Source organism: Medicago truncatula, chromosome 5 (genome assembly GCF_003473485.1).
Source record: "Medicago truncatula cultivar Jemalong A17 chromosome 5, MtrunA17r5.0-ANR, whole genome shotgun sequence".
In the NCBI taxonomy this organism is placed as follows: domain Eukaryota; kingdom Viridiplantae; phylum Streptophyta; class Magnoliopsida; order Fabales; family Fabaceae; genus Medicago; species Medicago truncatula.
This window is the reverse complement of record NC_053046.1, coordinates 2342533-2364510: the sequence shown is the minus strand read 5'-3', so window position 1 is coordinate 2364510 and position 21978 is coordinate 2342533. Positions and strand designations below refer to the sequence as shown.

General features: G+C 33.3%; 3 protein-coding genes across 3 annotated transcripts; 1 reads left to right on the top strand and 2 right to left on the bottom strand.

The window, feature by feature from the left end:
* The first annotated feature begins 1310 nt into the window (after positions 1-1310).
* Positions 1311-4847, top strand: LOC11437199 (probable serine/threonine-protein kinase DDB_G0268876). Its single transcript, XM_003610974.3, has 2 exons — positions 1311-3394; positions 3867-4847. Exons 1-2 carry the CDS (start codon positions 1339-1341, stop codon positions 4490-4492), a joined length of 2682 nt encoding a protein of 893 aa, XP_003611022.1. The 5' UTR covers positions 1311-1338; the 3' UTR covers positions 4493-4847.
* Positions 4848-8164: 3317 nt separating this feature from the next.
* LOC11427487 (protein PHYTOCHROME-DEPENDENT LATE-FLOWERING) lies at positions 8165-15507 on the bottom strand. Its single transcript, XM_024784121.2, has 12 exons — positions 15406-15507; positions 15062-15131; positions 14918-14991; positions 14649-14720; positions 13726-13806; positions 13182-13343; positions 12989-13087; positions 11042-12363; positions 10119-10336; positions 9886-10034; positions 9324-9362; positions 8165-9239 (listed from the first exon to the last, which is right to left on the bottom strand). Exons 1-12 carry the CDS (start codon positions 15505-15507, stop codon positions 8796-8798), a joined length of 2832 nt encoding a protein of 943 aa, XP_024639889.1. The 3' UTR covers positions 8165-8795.
* Positions 15508-19640: 4133 nt separating this feature from the next.
* LOC11426914 (calmodulin-binding receptor-like cytoplasmic kinase 3) lies at positions 19641-21186 on the bottom strand. The gene is made up of 2 exons (XM_003610971.4): positions 20971-21186; positions 19641-20104 (listed from the first exon to the last, which is right to left on the bottom strand). The coding sequence occupies exons 1-2, from the start codon at positions 21085-21087 to the stop codon at positions 19874-19876; spliced, it is 348 nt and encodes a 115-aa protein (XP_003611019.2). The 5' UTR covers positions 21088-21186; the 3' UTR covers positions 19641-19873.
* Positions 21187-21978: the final 792 nt, after the last annotated feature.

Here is a 21978-nt window from a genome sequence, read left to right as displayed (position 1 = left end):
GTGAACTGAATATTTTTTTTGCATAACTGCAGACACTAATAATTTGAGTTGTGTAAAAACACAATAGATTTAATATTGTTATTTTCTCAAATTTAAATTCAAATCTTGGGCCCCTAACCAAGCAGAAAGAGATATTTCCCTATTTCATTCAAATTATCTTGGCTTAATGTTTCTCTTGTTAGTTAGACAATATGAGCATGAAAGCGACGTAGTTGAGATTTGAGAGGGAGAAAGTGCATATCTGTTGGCGGTTTGTCTAAGCTGGCGTTAAATGAAAAAGTAGCATCAAAATTCTAATTTTTTTTTTCTTTTTCAATGAGTCAACGACCACCACATCCACATTTTATTATGCATGGCATTATATATATATATGAATCAATGTGATTTCTACCAAACTTGCGGGAACAACGGAGAAATGCAACCCCCATTTGCATTTCTCCATGCAACAACGTTATGAAACAAAAACAAAACTGCCTCATTATCCTTGTTTGCTGGCTACATCAACATTAATTATTAAATTATTATTCTAGTAACATATTCCAATTCCTCAACAAACCTGCCACAAATTTTCCGTTTTCCTTTTTATCTTAAATGTTTGTTTATATATTTTGACTTGTACAGCTTAACTTGTCAAATTCTTCGTCATACCACCTTGCAATCCAAACAAGTTCTAAATCTTAATCCCTCTCCTCTCCCCCTTAATTCTCTTACATTCTTCTTCTTTTCTTCCTTCTTTAATTTACCATCTAACAAAGGGTAATATTTTTTTATGTATTTGGTTTTTATATTATTTTGTGATGATTTCAATTATTTTCTTTTCTTTTATCTCACGCTTCAATTCAATGGCTTTTTCCTTTATTAGATTGGCTTCAATTTGGTATCTTCTCTTTGAGATTCCCAAATCTTCTACAATCATCAAGGTTATTAAACACTTTTCGAATTGGTCACATATCGAACGAAAGATTTCACACACCAGGTACTATTTCATGGATTCATAATTTTTTTCATTATCATCACGTCCAAGGTTTTAGATTGCGGTCGCAATTGTAATTATTGAAATTGTATAGAATTGCAGTCAAATGCGGCCTTAATCGTAACTACATTGCAATCATCATAGATATATTAAATGCTTTGATACGTCGCGGTAACACAAAAGTTGCATACTTTTATTTAAAACGTTAACCGTGTCTAACTTTGAGTCAAATTCATGATCACATTAAAAATATACATATACACTGTGTGTTTTCATGTTTATATATTGATGCTTTTTGTTGATTTTGGTTTTGCTTGGTGATTTTAGGTTTTTGTTTTGATTTTCAACAAATTGAAAGTGCCGGAATGGAACAGCTCCGGCACATTGGTGAGGTTCTTGGAAGTCTAAAAGCGCTAATGGTTTTAAGCGACGAAATTCAAATCAATCAACGACAATGTTGTTTGCTCCACGACATATTTACTCTAGCATTCGATACAATCGCAGATGAGATAAGGCAGAATCTGAAGCTTGAAGACAGAACTACAAAATGGAAGCCTCTTGAATGTCCTCTTAGAGAGCTATCAAGGGTTTTCAAAGAAGGCGAACTATACATTAAGCATTGTTTGGATTCAAAAGATTGGTCAGGAAAAGCACTCACACTTTCTCAGAACAGAGAATGTGTTGAGTTTCACATTCACAACTTGCTTTGCTATTTCCCTGCGGTTATTGAAGCGATTGAAAATGCCGGGGAGATGTCAGGGTTGGATCAGGATGAGAATTCGAAGAAGAAATTGATGCTTGCAAGAAAATATGATGTGGAATGGAATGATCCAAAACTTTTTCAGTGGAGATTTGGCAAACAATATTTGGTTCCAAAAGAAATTTGCAAGCAATTGGAGAATGCTTGGAGAGAAGATAGGTGGAGGCTCATAGAAGCACTCAGAGAGAAAAAAGGTTCTTCCAAACTCACTTATTCAAAGAATGATCAACATTTTGCAGATATGTTGTTGAAGAAATTGATGAATGGTAATTCAGATAAAACTAATCACAAAAACAGTAATGATAAAGTATTGTGGCCAATTGGTGTTTTGTTAGGATCCAAAGATTACCAAGTGAGGAGAAGATTGGGAAGGGGGAAGGAATTTAAGGAAATTCAATGGTTAGGACAAAGTTTTGCTCTGAGGCATTTTCTTGGGGAGAGAGAAGCTTATGAAAATGAGATTTCCAATTTGTTATCACTTTCTCACCCAAACATATTGCAATATCTATGTGGTTTTTATGACGAAGAGAAGAAAGAGTTTTCTCTCGTGACGGAGTTGATGAACAAGGATTTGTGGACATACATGAGAGAGAATTGTGGTCCAAGGAGACAGATTTTGTTCTCTATACCTGTAGTGGTTGATCTCATGCTTCAAATGGCTAGAGGCATTGAATATCTCCACTCCAAAAACATTTACCATGGAAACCTTAATCCATGTAATATCCTACTAAGAGCTAGAAACTCACAAGAAGGTTATTTTCAAGCAAAAGTTGTTGGATTTGGGTTGTCATCTGTTGAAAATGGTGAAATTTATAATGCTTCTAGATCCTCACCGACACATAATCCAATTGGTGAAGAGATTAACCCTATAATTTGGTATGCACCTGAGGTTTTAACTGAGCTAGAACAAATGAAAAATGCTTTTACCTCTTGTAAGTACTCAGAGAAAGCCGATGCATATAGCTTTGGTATGATATGTTTTGAGTTGTTGACAGGGAAAATTCCTTTTGAGGACAATCATCTTCAAGGGATTAGAACCAACCAAAATATCAAAGCAGGAGAGAGACCTTTGTTTCCATATCGTTCGCCAAAATATCTTGTGAGTTTGATCAAAAAATGTTGGCAAACTGATCCGTCTCAGCGTCCTAGTTTCTCGTCTATTTGTAGGATTTTGCGCTACATCAAAAAGTTTCTTTCAATGAACACTGAGTATGTTTTGATCAATCCTGAACTAAATCAGCTTGAACTTCAGAACCCACCTGTAGATTGTTGTGACATTGAAGGAATTTTTCTCAAGAGTTTTCCAATGGAGAGGACATATAATATGTCATTTGTTTCACAAATACCTTATGAAATGTTTGCTTATAAAGTTGTTGAAAAAGGGAAGATTAATAATCAGAATATGAGTAATATTACTATTCCAACTATAGATAATAAGGGTAGTGAGTCTGAGCCAACAAAGGATGTGGCTACTGTTCGTAGCGAAGAAAGTGATGACCAAAGCACAGTTTTTGAAGATATTGATGCATCCATAATTAAAGATCTGGTAACCTATCCAAAATCAATTTCTGGTGACACACAGTCTATTTTTTATGATGCCCCATCAAAGAAGAAAGTTACAATAAAGAAACCATCACAAATGAAGCCAAAGAAAGACCAAGGTCAGTTTAATTTTATTGTTATCTCAATTTTTCACCTGCTATATATATATATATATATATATATATATATATATATATATATATATATATATATATATATATATATATATATAGTTTTCGAATGGCCTTTTATGCTATGCATTATTATGCTTATTACTAATAGTCCTCGTGCCAATAAGAGATTAGAAACTGAGAAGTATGGATACTAGATATGACACCAACATGTCGACACCAATAAAAACTTGAGAAAAAGGAATTCATTGAATATACTTATATGTGTCGGTATTAGTTAGAGACCAACATGTGTCATGTGTCAGACACAAGACACAGCGTTAGAAAAGCAATAGATTTTGGAAACGTGGAAATGCTTAGGATTAAGTGTTATTTTTACGTCGTGTCATGGTGCTTTTGATACTTAGATTAATGGTGGTGAATGTCATGAACTGATTATGTATTGAATTGATTGAAACAGGAACGCCTAAACTGCAAGCAACAAAATCATTACCACCAACATTATCTGGTCGGGTTTCAAGGACAAATAAGGTGAACCAGTCATCATTGACATCAAGTTTTATAACCCCAGTTAAAAGAAGGCCTCCAAAAGTCTCAGAATCTGAGAGGAAATCCAATATTAACAAAGGGAATCAGTCAGCATCAGTGTCAACTTCAAGCTCAGTTAGAAAAAAAATACATGGAGGCAATGTCTCCGATTCTAAGCCTAGTTTAAATCTGAAAACAAGAGACCAATCACCATTTAACAGGTTAAAGACAAAAAAATCACAACTAACGATGAATTCTTCTTCGAGTCCAACACGAATAAGACGTGTCAATAGTACTAACAACAGCATTGTGAGGATGCAAAAAGGGTTCATTTCAACACCTCCAATGAGTCCTTCAAGGTCATACGCCAGAAGATGCTGCCATGCTTCGGATATGGATAGTTCTTTGAAGATACGAGGTAGATTGTCACCATTTCCATTGAGTCCTTTGAGTCCATATGTGAGCAATCAAAGGAATAGAAGAGGAAGCTTGTCACCATTAGCATTGAGCCCTTTGAGTCCTTATGTAAGAACAACATATGGTCATGTCTCAGATTAAGGACTTTTATGTCTTTTAGCACTTGGGGTGGAAGATTGGTTGTTACTTTATGTTCTTTAGCAGAATTACTAGTCCTTAGAGGCTTAGTGAGTGTTTGGTGTGGCGCAATATGAGAAATCGCGGCAGAAAATCACATTGACGTGAAAGCCATGATTTCTAGCTTCTGTCTTTTCACGGCTATTGCTCTTTGAGACGTAGTTTAGCACATATACCGCCAAACCAAACAGGCTATTAGACCATTTAGAATCAAACAGATTTCCTCAGGATTTTAATTTACACGGGGCATGTATTTTGTTAATGTAAATGAGAACCAGAAAATGTAGCTTTTATGGGAAGGTTACTTAGAAGTTCTAGTTTTGTCGCTGGTTGTATTATATTTAATTTTTATTGGATATTTCCTGTGCTTTCAGAAGTTGTTATTTTTTTTTTTTGCAATTGTATTTTGGGTGGATATTTTTCATATTTGGAGGTTACTTCCCTATTTTCCTTTGTTTCTTTTTGCCATGTTTAATTATGTTACATTCTTTATTAGGATTTCCTCGTTGAAACAGCAAAATAAATTTGCACTTGTCATTCGATACCAACTGTGTATTCCGTCAAATCACTCCACTACACCCCACTTTAATGGTATATATGACGTGAAGAAGTAGTTGATTCATATTGAATGTCGGTATACAATTAATTTACGCTGACAGAACATATACATTAAACTAAAGAGATTAAGGAATACAAAAATGACAAGATATTCATCTTGGTTCACACACTCAACCATCCATTCAGTTCATTTGTCTGAAGAATTCTTCACCAAGTTGATCAACTTACAATGAATTCTTTATACTTGCCTCCTCAAGCTATATCATATTCTCAATCTCTTCATGTTTTACAATTCTTCATAAAGATAGAAAATAATTTATCAACTATTTGAAATAATCATTATGTGAGGATTGTTTAATATAAAAACAAAATACTAAAAGAAAACAGACAAAGGAATTCAACATTGAGAGTTCAAGAAACTACTTCCAAAAAATTCACTACAATTTTTTATCACTAGTACAGCAACTAATTCTTCACGTATAGTCTTATTTATATATATTCTTCATTATCCAAAAACACTGATTGGTCTATTAAGCTTGTAAGAAAATCTTGCATAAACACTCGTTACACACAGCTACACCTCACAAGTTACTATCTCTTCTCCCTTTCGGTCTACCTGCATTGAGAAACACATGCTCTTAGAAACCATACTGAGGGAATCCAATTAAGATAGATTTTCAGGTAAATGATTTAATTTTTTGGGTTAAATAAGTAAATAGTCCTCCTAAATAGACCAACATTTTATTTTAGTTCCTCTAACATATTCCTTAGTCTTTTGGTCCCTTTAAAATTTTTTATCCATTAAATTAATCTCTGCTCTACATTGAGAACATGGACTAATTTCATAGATGAATATTTTAAGGGACTAAAATCAAATGATGATATATTAAGGGGGACTGTTTACTTATTTAACCATAATTTTTTTGTCTGACTACGCATTAATTGCCACCGGAACCACATGTTCTCAAGTTACTTTGTATTTATACTATATACAAAGAGAATACATGTTTTAGAGTGTCTTTTTTACTTTTAATTATACTTTTAAATAAATTTAGCTATAAAAATGTTATATTATTGGTGTAATTCAAAAAGATAAGAATTTCTATTGTATTCGTTATATTATTGTCAACCCATATTAGTTTTGATTTTTTTATTTGAAGAATTTAGTTTTGATTTTTATAAATATTCGGTTCTTGGTTTTGTGTCATTGAAAAAAGATAAGTATAGTTTGTTATAATATGAAAGTTTAAAATATATCTACCTATAATTTTAATCAAAATTAAAAATTTATAAAATTATTATTTGTAATTTATACATATTATGCAATAAAAAGAGTAGACAATATTTCTGTCTCAAACTCGTATATATAAAGAGAATACGTAAGCTTACACCGCCTCTTTAAAAAAAATGAGTTTACACTAGCTTTTTTCTTACTTATTTTACTCTTTATTTAAACTATTTTATTTACTATTTTATCCTTAAATAATATTATTTAAAATATTAATAAAAATATCTTATTAAATGGGATAAGAGATTTGGGATGACTTTTTTTATTCTAATTATATATCCTTAAACAATTTTCCCAATAATTTTCCTATATGGTGTTGTCAAAAAATATAAGAATTTCACAATTCACAAACTCTCGGGTGGAGTTCAACAGACGATAAGCAGATGTGGTAGCTCATGCTTTAGCCGAAGAAATTGTGTTAAGTGTTAACGGTTAATCCCAACATTTATTTTATTATCCATCATTGTATTACTGATATTATTATTAATGAAATGTTATAATTTAAAAGTCACAATAATTATATATACTATATATAAAGAAAATAGCCTCGTTTAGGAGGTTGGTCTGACTTTTTTGTTATTCCTGAAGGTGTGTCAAAGCCACAAAGTCAAGAAGAAAAGCAATGACTCGATGAGAAATATAGATAGCAAATTAATGTGTGGATAACTTAACAGAGGACCACATGGAAAAAGGTAAATGACAGCTCAAACTTTTGCGTTCAACTCAATTCAGATGCAAATACTCAATATACATATAACACAAAAAATGTATGCTATGAATCTTACAGTATTCGATAATGTAGGGATATACTCTTGTGCGCCTGTGAAATCACTTTCATCTATATTTCCATAATGCATAGCCACTGGGAACTAAATTAACATTTTCTATATATAGAAGAAAAGAGTGTCAGACATGGAAGAGAAAGAACTATATTGCCAAGAACAAGAGATTGAGCAAAAATTGCAACAAACCTTGAACTGCACGTTGATTCCAAATGAAGCTTAACACTCTCATTCTGCATTCGTTCATACTACCAACTATAGGTGACTTTGACAAAGAGAAAGAACTAGACTCATTTATGAATCCCTTTTTATTAGTTGCAAGATGACACCAAAGATCAATTATATGTATATGTATGGTAAACGATTCACAACGAAAGAATTGAAACAACCATATGACGTTAAATTAAAATAGCAACATGGATGGTATTCCTAATATTTTTCGGAAGAAAATTTCATTGATTCTACAACTTAATATTCTTTTAATTGAGGTTCACATTCAACAATACTACTATAATCATAAAGACTTTAGAATCTATAATTCTCACAATAATATGATATTTAAAAACACTCACCTACTTCATGAAAAGGAACTGTTGATTTTGAATAGTTCCCCTTCTATATGATATTCCCTAGACTATTGACTTATTTTAATCAATGTGACCTTCAAGTTAGATTCGAAGTGTGTAGTGGATAGCATGAAAATCAATCAGAAAAAAAGTTCAATATGGAGCTATTTAAGATATAAATACATTATAATGCTTTACTGGTTTTCTCACAGATCTTGCCCGCTTAGTCGTTCGGGTGTATACAATCGAAATTCGGGATTTGGTGTATAGTATGTAAACTTAGTCAAAGCTTTTTTAGTTAAAAAACCAGGCATAAAGATTCTATTTATGAACATTTCTGAAAGCATCATAAGCTAACTCAAGCTCAGTTTGTTCATTAAAAGTTATGATTATGTGTTTTATATCGCAAGCTTTCACTGCAATTGATACCCGTGCTACAAAGTTTACAACTTAACTAAACTTATATAATCATTCAAGAGATAACTAAAAATTGAACATGTGAGCAAAGTTACTGAACTACTTGTGTGCATTACTAGTATGATCAAAAGATGCTTAGTTCGCTCTACAGAGTACAAATAACCCGTGCTAAGCTTTGAACTAAATATCCCGAAAATTCCTGTGATGATCAACAAGGGTAGGGGAAAATTAAGAAAGCAATATACAACCGACAGAATATATGTGATTCCTTCTTGAGTTGGTTCTAGATCACCATAAACTAATTCCCCCAACACATGCTTTATTTATGTGTATATAATCAAGTCATTTCATCCATTTACTTTGAACTTTCTACTAGGCTGGGCAGTTTCACTGTGCATTGTTGACAGAATTGCTCTTACTAACACCTTGCATGTCCATAGGGGCTATTGGTTATGCTACCAACAGACCCTAGTGCCTCAGAGCTCAACTGAGAACTTGCTGGACAAGCTTCAGGGTTACCAGTACTCATGCCATGAATTGCTCCTCATTTGTTGCGGACTCATCGGAGTTCGTTGACTCATCTGCCGAGGGCTTGCTTGCTGATGTGTTTGTTGGCTCAACAATGGAACTCCCATGGTAGAGCCGTGGCGGTGAAACTAGCGATTACCTAATGGCATGTTTGAATTCTGTCCAACCCTTTTTAAATGCGACAGCTGATTTGCACTGAGCAAAGATCTCTGGAACGGTGGATTTGGCTGTTGAAGGAGCGAGTGTTGATTTTGTTGAAGCTGATGCTTCTTCTGAACAGCTTGTTGTTGTGAGTCTAGTCGATGTGGTCTTTGAGCCATTGAGACACCAGAGAAAAATGATTGGGACATCTGCAAGGCCCGAGGGTTTTCAACTGAGACACCAGAGAGAATTTCTGACATATGCAAGGCCTGAGGGTTTTCAATTAAGACACCAGAGAGAAATTCTTGGGACATCTGCAAGGCCCAAGGGCCTTCAGGAATTGGTCCTCCATATTGCTCCAACGGAAGGTTCACAAGGTTTGGTCTTAGTTGGATTCTGTCATCTTCCTTAACATATCCTTCACGTTCCATCTACAAGAGGCAAATATTTTACTACTGAGAACAATTTGACAGATTTATCCTGCATATGTTTCATTCTCGGAAAGAGTAACATACCTGTGAACTGTACTGGTCAGCAAGTAAATCCGCAAAAGGCTGTCCACAAATTGGTTACATAAATCAGTGCAATAAAATTGCAGAAACTCCTTTCTATTATATATTTGAAGACAAGAAATTCAAATATGTGTGCTATAATAGCTTTCATAGTTCATGGTCGACAATGACCGACACACCACCATGTTAATGCTGAGACAATAATAGGAAATGATACATACAAAAACTGTGTATCCAAAATAAAAAAGTGGGAATAAACTATGCCTTTTAACAAGAAATGGATGCTGACGAAGTGAAAGTAAATATTATGGCCAAAATGTAGATGGAGAAATGAAACTGATGGTCACAATGAGATAAAATGGCAAAGGATTTCTCGAGGTGTCAAAGCCACAATGTCAAGAATAAATGCTATGAGAAATATAGATAGCAAATTAATGTTTGGATAACTTAACAGAGGACCACATGGAAAAAGGTAAATGACAGCTCAAACTTTTGTGTTCAACTAACTTCAGATGTAAATACTCAATTACATATAACACAAAAAAATGTATGCCATGAATCTTACAGTATTCGATAATGTAGGGAGATACTCTTCTGCGCCTTTGAAATCACTTTCATCTATGTTTCCATAATGCCAAGCTACTGTGCCACCAGATGGACTTTCAGCCATTATCATCCTAGTTCGGAACCTGGGAACTAAATTAACAACATGTCCTATAGAAGAAAATGAGTGTCAGACATGGAAGAGAAAGAACTATATTGCCAAGAATAAGAGATTGAGCAAAAATTGCAACAAACCTTTAACTACACGCTCATTCCAAATGAAGCTTAACACTCTCATTTTGCATTCATTCATACTACCAACTATAAGTGACTTTGACAAAGAACTGGACTCATCTATCAATCCCTCGTTATTAGTTGCATTTGCAAGATGAAATGCCACATGCTGTGGTGCATACGTGTTCTGCTTTTCAATGGGCGGATCTGGATTTTCCATCTTGGAGTGAAGTTTATGTCTGATAAAAGTCCATAGGTTATATTATTCCAAAAAAAAAGTCCATATGTTATATGTAAGAAGAGTAAAAAAAAAAAATCATGAAATTTGAAAACATAAGAACCCAACACTTTTGAATCAATAGTGGAAGCAAAGGCTACAACAACAACAACAACCACGCAGTATCCCATTAGGTGAGTGGCTAGATGGATCGATCACGTCAATAACTAAACCATTGAAATATAAATCTTTCTTAATAGTTTTAGCCTATAGTTTTTCTTGGTCTTCCTCTGCCTCTAGCGATTAGGCTGCACTCCATAATCAATTCTCCTACTATACAACCTATGAATCTCCTCCACACATAACTAAACCAACAAAGTTGAGATTCAATCATTTTTTCTAAAAATAAAAAAGGTGCTCCCCAACTCTCTCTAATGTTATCATTCTCCAATCCTATTTCGTCTCCCCTCGTCTAATATTTACAGTCATCCAATGCAACACTCTCATCCATACTACATTGAGTTTATTCTTGTGTTGGCTTTCTACCTCCCAACCCAAACTGTCCCATACAACATTGTCTTATTAAAATGCTAGTCAAAGCCTTCCATCACCGCCATAGAATACTTGAATTTACTTTTTTCTTTTAAAAAATCAATGGAAATCATAAACATGGGATACGAAAAACAATATTGAGTTGAGATGCTGTTTTAATATGTAAGCAGTATACCTCGTTGTCACCATATCGATTTTTGAGAACCTTTCAAACATATTTTGAAGACCTTGCTTAGAAAAAGCTGAGGTTCCAACTGAGGGACTATTTGCATTGAATAGGACGTCAGTAAAAACACTATCAGGAGAAGCAACTCCACTCATTGATGGGGTCTTGGGAAAGGAATTAGATCCCCGTTTTGCAGCTAGGTGTGCCTGTTGTTGCCTTTGAGTAGAATCATTAGCAATATAAGTCAAAGATGGAGTTCCAACAGCAGCAGTACGTGAAGCCATTGCTGCCTTCTCTTTTTGTAATGCTCCTGATGCATTGTTCACTGAAGATGGTCCAAAACTTGGTCCAACTGAACCATTAGAAAATTCACCAGATTTTGAAGATAATAGCGAGTGAGGTAATGTCCCACTAGATAACCGAGGACTCTGTATTTGTTTCCTTTTCTGAAGCTGATCCTCCTTTTTTGCTTCTTTCTGTGGGAAATTAGGTCTCATGGATGCATGTTGTGGCATTCTTTGCTGAAGCCATAAATTTCTTGCATACATTTCGAACTCACTTTTAATGCGGTTTATCCTTGCACCATCTTTTCTTTCCATTTCAAATTGGTCTACCTTATCAACTAACCTCATGCCTTGCTGACCAGAAGAAAATTGAATAGCCCCTGTCTCTTGATTTAAACCCCCATCAAAAACCTGCTGGGGAAACTTCTGAATGCCACCCCCAATATATTGAATACCTCTGGCTATTGCTTGTTGCTGTAATAATCTATCCTGCCAATTCATATCCGATCCTTGAAGAGCGTCACCATGTGAGCCTATTTGCTGCATTGCATCAACCCCTGTGGAAGCAGACCTCATTCTTTTTGCAATATTCGGTAAACGTGATGATTGTCTATCTGGACTCTCTCTTTTTACATGAAGAGAGACACTCGCATTCGGATTATCCGCGTATGAATGCATGGCATATTGTACAGCAGAAGCCCCAGATGATTTTATACCAGAAATTGAACCGTGCTCCTGCAAGCTTCTTGGAGTTCCGACGACCATTGGATATTTTGATTGATGGGACATCATAGAAACGCCTGGAATGGAAGAATATGGTACAATATTCTTAGATCCCATGGCAATGCTTGGATTAAGATTTTGCATTACTGGATTTTCAAGAGTCTGTTTCACAATAGCATTTGATGTAGTGATTCTCGACTCACCGAACCTGCTATCTGAGTTCTCATGCACACCATCTATGCATTCTTTTTTCCCAGGGATTTTATTACTAGAAGTGACGGCCAACTCTGGAATAATTCTCAATCGCTTTCTCTGAAAATTGAGCTGCAACACAACGTCAAATCATTAGGATGCATAAATCACACACAATAAATTCAGTAGGGGAAAATCTGACTTGTTTATACCTGTGTTGGAAGTCGACTTTCACACAGTCGATCTAACTTTGGAGTAGGACCTAGATGAAGGTTTGGCTGTAATGCTTTCGGTATCTTTGATTCAACTTCCTGTTATCAATGAGAACATAGTCAAGCGAGATTGATACCCTATAAAATAATAAATTATACGAATTGGTAATTCATGATTGGTGAATTGCACTTACCAATGTATCACCATATGTCTGAGACTTGTCAGTAAGAGATGGGATGTTCTTCTTAGATCTCTTGGCAATGCTTGGATTAAGATTTTGCACTGCTAAATTTTTAAGAGTCTGTTTCACAATAGCATTTGATGTAGTGATTCTTGAATCATTCAACCTGCTTTTTGTGTTCTCTTGCACTCTATCTATGTATACTTTTATCCCATGGATATTATTACTAGAAGCGACAGCAAACTCTGGGATATTCCTCAATCGCTTCCTCTGCAAATTGAGCTGAAACACAAGTTCAAAATCATTAGGATGCATACATCACACACAATAAATACATCAGAGGAGAATCTAACTTTTGTATACCTTTGTTGGAAGTCGATTTTCACACAGTCGATCCAACTTTGGAGTAGGATCTAGATGAAGGTTTGGTTGTAATGCTTTCACTATATTTGATTCAACTTCCTATTATCAATGAGGATATAGTTAAGTGAGATCAATACTCAATAAAATAATAAATTATACGAATTAGTCATTCATGATTGGTGACTATACTCACCATTATATCTCCGTATGTCCAAGACTTATCAGTAAAAGATGGGATGTCCTTCACAATATTTTCCAACGACATCTTGAGGCATACTTTATTCACAGTAGGAGAACTTTCCACGGACACAATGCCAGCTCGCTTTTTAGAAGAGCATCTTCGATAATCACGCACCTGGAGTGTTACAGAATTGATACAAAGCTCAACCTTATAAACAGTATGCAACATTAATAGTATTTATAGAATGGTGATAAAATTTGGTAAATAAGAAGTAATTTGCATAGAAAAAAAATGCTAAGAGTACAAAATGACAAATTAAAGTTGTTGACAATCAAAAGAAGAAAAACAAAATTAAAAGAAAGAGATGTCAATAAGAAAGAGCTCCTCTGGCACAAGGAGTGTTGCATAACTGAAATAGTCAACACTACAAAAGAAATTAAATGCCAGTGGAAAATTTGTGCAATCTTATATTATTTTTTAAAATTTTAACAAAACATTAGATAGATATTTAAATGTTGTCTTTTAAAGTTTCTTGCCAAAAATAAATAAGATTCACCTCGCATATAAGTGCTCCGTCAACATACTTGGCAGGTATATCATCCAGAATATCCCCAGGCAAATGACCTGACTCAATGGCCTCCAAACACACAATGACAGAAATAGGAAGGTGAGTACATACACGAAATACTTAACATATGCAGACAAATAAAAAATGATAAACAATTAAGAAAACATTGGTGTTTTCTTTGTTGAAGATCTTTCTTATGCTGATAGGTATCAGTAACTTGATGTTGGTTTGCGGTGGGATACATGGGGTCGATTTGTTGAAAGGAGTACAGCATATCAGCCAAATAGAGTACTTTCCCTACATGGTAGAGCAGTATTAAAGACGTTTTTTTGCGTATTTATTTATTTTCTGGACCAGTAAAATAATAAATCGCTACCAGGTTTCAGTTTTCACATTTTTGGCATTGGAAAGTATGAGAGACATGTACATGTTTTTCTTCTTAACTACTATAACTGAACTAGTTTTTTCCTTTTCTCTGTGTTATGCATGATCATTGCACATGACAGCATACTTTTATATCTTAGTAACATATTCTAGTTAGCTGTTACATGGAAAAGCTGAACTGAAACTTAAACTACGGTTTGCATTATATATCTTCTAGTTTATGAGTCCTTTGTATACCTATAGTTTTGCAGAAAACCGTTTTCCATTCCATTGGAATTTTTTAAGCAGGCAGCTTAAGATATTCCAAATGTGAAGTGACAAAAATAATACTTGTTTTGTAAATAAAGAGCTGTTTCGTTTTTTGTTTCTGAGTCCCACTTCATATGATATGTTGAAGTAAATGTTCGTCAGAAACTGTCGCATAAAAACGGCTTGTAGCATAAAAATTGTCTAAATTATAATGTTTTAGAACGGAAAAGTTTAGACTGAAAGAACAAAAGACAATTATTAAATTTCAAGAGAATTACCGAGAAAAGGGCTTCAGATGACCTATCATACGGAAGTAACGACTTCGGTAACGACTGATTTGCAGCATCATACTGAAAATTCATAGATCACACAACATAGAAACTTAACTGGTGAGCTAAAAGATTCCACAATAGCAAAATATTTATACTAGTTTTTGACTATAAAGCACGGACACTCCTCAAATTATGTGTGCCCCGATTACATTGACTTACATCATTTTCTCAAATTATTATCTATGTCGGTGTGTGTCAATAGGTTTTCGACAAACCTTGCAGGGTTTTCCAATAGAATAACCATCCGGGTACAGGTTCAGCGTAAAAGAAGCTTCCTTGCCTGTCATGTCTAAACAACACTCAGGAGGATTGAATGATTTAAACACAAATTAAGAAACCAATAAACTCTAATGACTAACCTATTGCTGAAAGTTTTTCAGATGAGCTAAGCGTCCGATCAATGTTTTCACCGGCTTTAACAACATCACTCTGTATTGACGACAACAACAAAAGAATAATGAAACTTAACAATCAGTAAAAACCTAAACCCTAACTTGAGTGCCAAGTAAAACAAAAACAATAAAAAAATTCAATTTTTATATGTTCATAGCCTTATTTCATCTAAAATCACATAGATAAAAAAAAAAAACGACGACTATTAGAAACACCATAATATATTAAACATAACAAGAAAAACGCAAACTTTAATAAAAATAAAAATAAAAAAAATAGCAAGACTTAGTATTCAAAAACTTTTGATTACCTGAGATTGGTTATCCTGAGAAGGTTGAAGAGGAATGGGGATAGGTTTGGGTTTGGGGCGAAACCTAGTTCCAGTTTTTGAGACTTTGAAAGAGACAACCATAATGGATACACAAGAGTATCAAACTTAGGTCATCAAGTTAGAGAGCAAACTTTCAACTAAATGATAGCGGCAAATACAATACAGTGGCTTTATTTATATATTATTGTTTACAGTAATTTTTTCCTATCATTATGTAATTGTATTTAATCACTGAAAAAATCGCGTTTTCTTTTTTGAAAAGGAATGGTATTTAATTAGTTTCCCCTTTTTAATTGATTATTTTTATATTTTTCTATTTTTCCCTTTTTAGGCTGTTGTGATGTCTCCTCGAGTTACCGAAACTTGAGTGGTGGTCGAAGCTGTGCGTTGGAAGCATTATCACTATCGGATGTCTAATTGATCACTCATTGGCGGTGTTGGTTTCTTTGAGGAGCTACTGTTAGGGGTTTCAGCATTTTGAGGGTGTTGGTGGTTTTTCTTTGGGGGGTTTTTGGTATTTTTTTCTTTCTTTTCTTGGTGTGATACTTGCGATTTAATCCCCTTATATATAATAATTTTGCCATTCAAAAAGAAAAAATTGAATGAATTTAAAATGTAAATTTTACTTATAATAGTGATGAGATGGTGTATACAGAAAGTATAATGCTTCAGACTTTCAATTATATCTTAAGCAAATTTTACCATAGCAATGTTATTTTATTGGTAACATTAAAAAAAATAAAAATTTATATTATATTTGTTATATTTTTTTTGAAAAATGTTATATTTATTGTATTAGATTAATTATAATAGACTTACGGTGTAAAAGTATTTTACACTGTTAACCAATTAAAATCATTAAATTAGACACGTCATCTTATGTTAAAATAAAAAAAAAAATCATATAAATCGAGCTAATCTACAAGAAATTCCAATGCCCTCCTAATCACTACAATGGCCTTGCCAGTCTCATTTTTAACACAAATGACGATGCTATCAGAAACCTATTTAGCATGCACACTGACAATGAATTCGAGCTTTCGTCAATGTTGGTTTTTTTTATCATAGGTCTCTTTTTAAGTATCTTTAGCTGTGGAATTGTTGCCCCAGCCGGTCTGTTTGTGCCAATTATCGTGACTGGTGCATCCATCGTATGGGCGCCTGGTTGGAATATTGGTTGGAGAACGGACCAATCTTAGCAATGGCCTTTATGCTGTACTTGGCGCCGCTTCTCTTCTTGGTGGATCTATGAGGACGACAGTTTCTCTGTGTGTAATTATGCTAGAACTGACCAATAACCTGTTATTGCTTCCCTTAATAATGATGGTGCTTGTGGTCTCCAAGAGTGTAGCAAATGTTTTCAATGCAAATGTATATGACCTTATAATGAAAGCCAAAGGTTTGCCTTATTTAGAAACTAATGCTTCGCCTTACACTGTTGTGGAAACAATGTCACTGGCAAAGGCACTTATACTTTTTCGAGAGGTCGGTTTAAGACACTTGCTCGTGATACCCGGTGTAAGTAATTTGCTTATTTCATGTTGCAGCTTTTCAATTTTTATTCAGAAAGTTAACTAGGGTGCTAAATTTATATGTTGTTATACAATTCTTGTAAAGAAATCCCAAGGTTTTCGTTAGTTTTTTCCTGTAAAGAAATCCTTTTTAAATGCAATGCACTGTTATTATTATTTTTGTTTTGCAGTTCACTAAACTAAGTTTTATTTTGTTCATGGTGACCACAGAGATCGCCCGTGGTGGCCATATTAACACGGCATGATTTTACACCGGAACATATATTGGGTATGCATCCTTTTCCGGTTAAAAGCAGGTGGAAAAGATTAAGATTTTCGCAAACTTTTCTAGAAAAAATTCTTTCTGGCATCTGAGCAAGACCAGCAAGCTTAATTAAGCTTACACATTCTAGAAAAGATTATGGTTTTTTTCCCTCATAATTTGATGGAATTCAAAGGTCCGAATTATTATACTCACATTTCCAAAAGGAAAATCAAATTGTTACACAATGAGCTCTTTGGCTTGTAAATTATTGCTGCACGGTATTAAGCTCATTATACCAAATATTATTTATGAATGCCTCCCTCCCACACAGAACAACAAGGCTATGTTCGTATAGATGGAAAACCAATAGAACAAAGGCAAAGTGATGTTATAACTTATAGTTTCAATTGTAAAATAAAGTGAAATGATGAAATGTATTTTATTTAGTTTAGAAGTTAACTTTCATTTGAAGTTTCTAATCACACCCTAAAAAAAATTGGTTACACCCAAATTTAATTAAATTTGATGATAATACTGAAATTTTCCTTGTTAATTTAGAATATGAATATGTAAACTGAGTTTACGTAGGCTATATAAACTTAGTTTTAGATGAATATGCGTTATGGGAAGGAGAAAAATGATTTAAAAGATTCTTGAATTATATTTCATTTTAAATGTATTTTGGTTATTTTTAGGTGTAACTGGGACTTTTAGAAGTGTGACTAGAAATTCTTCATTCATTTTTCCTCCAAGTGGTATTAGTTGACTTTTATTTTTTTTATCAAAAAAGAAACATCTAAATGAAATTGTTGTGATATTTTATTACTTTTATCCATTCGATATCCAAAATAGAAATATTATTTTCAGATGACCCAAAATAGAAAGTGGATTATTTAGAAATAGCATAAGGCTGTAAAAAAGACGGGTTTTAGCATGGGGCAATTGTTAAATTGCTCCATCTTAAATCAATTTTGTTTTATTTGCTATTAGTTGTACATCCTACAATTTTATATTCCAATTTATAGCTCTATTTAATTATAATATATCAATTTTAATTTTAATTTTAATTTAATAAGGACTAAAATATTTTGGAGAGACAAAAACATGTCATTTTTATAGAACTAAAAATAAATTTCGTCATATTTATAGAGACCAAAATTTTTAGTCCCCTTTTAATTAATATTAAAACTGTGTGCTGTGTTTTTGTAGAGGGACAAAAACATGTCACTTTGGGTGAGCTAATTTAGAGGGACAAAAACATATCACTTTGGCTTGGGATCTTGGAGTGTGTTTTTTCTCAAGGTCTCATGTTTGATTCTCCCTATGTCAATTTGAGTGGGCTAATTTAACTTCTTCAAAAAAATTTACTATATTTATAAGGACCAAAAAATTATTCAACCCTAATTAGTATTACAAAGTTTTGTTGTAGGGATTAATATTACAAAGTTAGATACAAACTAAATTGATTTATTTATAAATAATGTAGTAAATATATATATATATATATATATATATATATATATATATATATATATATATATATATATATATATATTTATATTTACGACATTTTTTTTTATACCATAACTAATCAAGTCTATGTTTTCAAATTAAAAAAATAATATTAAGACTATGTTTTCAAATTAAAAAGATTATTAAGAATGGGTTGGATGTATTAGATTTTTAAACAGAAGATTAAAAAATAACATATTCATAAATAAATTAATTTGAGTCAAATTATAATTGAATATGTTTTTTTTTTTTTTGAGCATATATAAGATTATACAAATAATAGCAAATAAAATAAAATTGATCTAAGTTGGGGCAATTTCACAATTGCCCCATGCTAAAACTCGCCGTAAAAAAAAGGTCCTTTGAAAAAGAGCACTTAACAGCATTGTACTTTTGCTATAGTAACAGCATTGAAGGCATCGTACTTTGGATATGCACAAAAATGTTTACATAAATTGGAGTTGTTGAAACTATTACTAGTATAAAACAACACGAATTCTTAGTCAAATAGTCATGCAAATTGTAGTTAACGAATTCAACGTTTGGTACTATACAGTGAAAAGGAGATGTCATTATTCATTAGAATTCGTTGAGTGCCACATGGTGGTTCATGTGGTAATGGGATGATCTTTGTTAATCACATTATCACTTAATTCAAAAATATTGACAACAGTGATTAAAATAATATTGACATAAGATGACAAGAAAACTTTTAGAGGATCAAACAAAAACAAAACATGTTTTATACAAACAAAACATAATATTGACAACAGTGATTACTTGTATAACCTATTCAAGCCATAATTTTATTTCGATTGAGGAATTTTCATGGACTGATCCAAAGGAACCAAAATCCACATTCTACTTTACAAGGAAAATATTTCAACAAGTAGAATAGAGTCAAGGGGTAGAGATAAACACACTAGTGGAACAGAGTCAACATGTTGCTATTTTCTAAGTAAAAAATCTCCCACAATCTAAACTTCAAAATGACTTTTGCAGTTTATGGTTGAATTAACTTAAGAAATCCATCTAGATTAAAACCCCAAATGAAAATTAACATGTCAAAATGCCTGAAAATATCTTCTTTTTTTTTTTGTTTTTTCAAAAGCAAAATTAAAAAAGAACCAACTTGAGAATATCATTATAATGGTCAAATTCACCAATCATTCTCTCCTTGAAGTTGTGCTACTAATACTCTTGAGGTAATCTGCCTTATTGCCCATAATTGCTCACCCACTGTTTTCATGTCAGGTCTATCTGATCTTACTGGTGCTGCACAATTAAATGCCAAATCAAACATCTTCACAGCAACATCAGTTTTTACAGCTTCTTGCATTAAAGGATCAAGCAGTGCCACCACACTTCCTTCATTATATTTCCTGAAGACCTGCAAAAAGATCAGAATCATTTAGTTTGAGTGCTTAAGAATGAAGAGGAACAACAACCAAGTTTTTCATCTATTACTACTGCAGACTGCAGTCATTACTGAGAAGCAAGAAGATTAACCCCATCCCACGATTACTAGTTCACTAGAAAATTCTGCATATATATAATGCTTTTCAGTAAATATTGCCCATGTTGCTAATGCCCGTAAACACGTCCAAAGAGAACAATTTGTAATTAACTACAGTTCTTCAAATGGGAAATTACAATTACTTATGTTGAAAACCTCACTTCTACTAGAGATATGACCTAAGTAGTGCTTGTAACTTATAAGGCTTGGACCATCCTCATTTTTAAACCAATTTTGCAGCTTTGAGAAATTTTACTGTGTATCAAACTCACTCCTAGATCTCTTATTATGGTTTGGATAGTCCTCCCTTACAGATCGATTTTATAGGGTTTTGAGTTAGACCCTAAGCCCAAATTTTAGGATAGGATCAAAGCCTATCATAGATCTTTTTGGATCAAGATTTTTGTTACCCCACGTCCCCATCCATATTTGTCCATGTTCGAAATGTACGGTCCTAGGCGTGAGAGGGTGTGCATAGAGTCCCACATTGACTAGAGATATGAAGTAGTCTTGATTATAAGTCTTGGATAATCATCCCTTTACATGTCAGTTTTGTGAGCCTAACTTACAAAATCTATTCCAATCACAATTTTCTCTCATATCAAATTATTCCCAACGAGAATAACGACAAAAATTATCTATTTTTCTGAAGTGACGGGCAGAAATTAGTCTTAACTTACAGGATCACTTGGCTGTTATAAAGAAAATATATGTAAGGAACATCAAAATTGTGAGCTTACCCATCTTAATGTAACTCGCTCTTCAGCACTTTTTTTCAGCTCCACCGTCAGAATTTCTAAAAGCAAAATTCCAAATGAGTAAACATCACTTTTTGGAGTGAGATGGTATGTTTTCATATACTCAGGAGGGTCCAAATAGCCGACTGTTCCCTTCACTTTGGTAGAAATGTGTGTATGGTCGTTGTTTACAGGACCAAACCAAGCTTAGCAAATCCAAAATCAGCGACTTTAGCTTTGGATGATTTCACATCTCGATGGATAATTTGTTTTTCTGTTCTAAGATAAGACAAATATTAGACATCAATTGGAAGACCTTTAAACATTACTCCCTCCATTCCACAAAAATCAACCTTTTTACAAAAGAAATTTGTCCCTATCGATTTTCAATGCAATATTAATATTTTTTTTTTTCAACTGTACCCTTTAATTAATACTACTTACATCACTCCTAAGTTAATATTACTTGGCATTTATGTTAATGGTGAATATGCAATACTTAATAAGGGTAATTTGATAAAAGTCTTATTTGTCCCTCTTGTTTTTTGATTTCTCTATTTGTTCCTTTGTTTTTTTTGTTGTTTTGATTTATGAATTTTCATGAGATTTGAATATTATATTTAATTTAATATTAAATAACGGTTGATTGGTTTCTTTTTTTGGTCAAACGTTGATTGGTTTTAAACAAAGATAACAATATATTACATTAATGTTGGTATTTTAAGCCATTAACATAACTATAAAAAAATATTACCTCCGTCCCTACTTATAAGATTTTTTGAAAGAAAAAAAAAATTATCCTTTTTTTTTTTTTGTCAAGTAGCCTAGTGGCTATAGCTGACAGACACAATTTAATTGTGGAGAAGTGGAGTGTCTGGGGTTCGAACCCCGGCTCCTGCATATAATATGCAATATCCCTACCAACTAAGCTAAGCTCACGGGGATTGCCATTTTTTATAAGACCCTTTGTTGTTATTTTCAATTACGTTAACTATTTCTTTACCCCATCTT

Excerpts from the sequence above, each read along its gene's own strand:
- LOC11437199 (XM_003610974.3), top strand. The coding sequence starts at position 1,339 with ATGGAACAGCTCCGGCACATTGGTGAGGTTCTTGGAAGTCTAAAAGCG. Across the intron at positions 3,395-3,866 it reads GAAGCCAAAGAAAGACCAAG|GAACGCCTAAACTGCAAGCA; the intron begins GTCAGTTTAATT and ends TGATTGAAACAG.
- LOC11427487 (XM_024784121.2), bottom strand. The coding sequence starts at position 15,507 with ATGGTTGTCTCTTTCAAAGTCTCAAAAACTGGAACTAGGTTTCGCCCC. Across the intron at positions 10,035-10,118 it reads GAATGAGCGTGTAGTTAAAG|GACATGTTGTTAATTTAGTT; the intron begins GTTTGTTGCAAT and ends TTTCTTCTATAG. Across the intron at positions 9,240-9,323 it reads CTGACCAGTACAGTTCACAG|ATGGAACGTGAAGGATATGT; the intron begins GTATGTTACTCT and ends TGCCTCTTGTAG.
- LOC11426914 (XM_003610971.4), bottom strand. The coding sequence starts at position 21,087 with ATGAAAACATACCATCTCACTCCAAAAAGTGATGTTTACTCATTTGGA. Across the intron at positions 20,105-20,970 it reads AGCGAGTTACATTAAGATGG|GTCTTCAGGAAATATAATGA; the intron begins GTAAGCTCACAA and ends ATCTTTTTGCAG.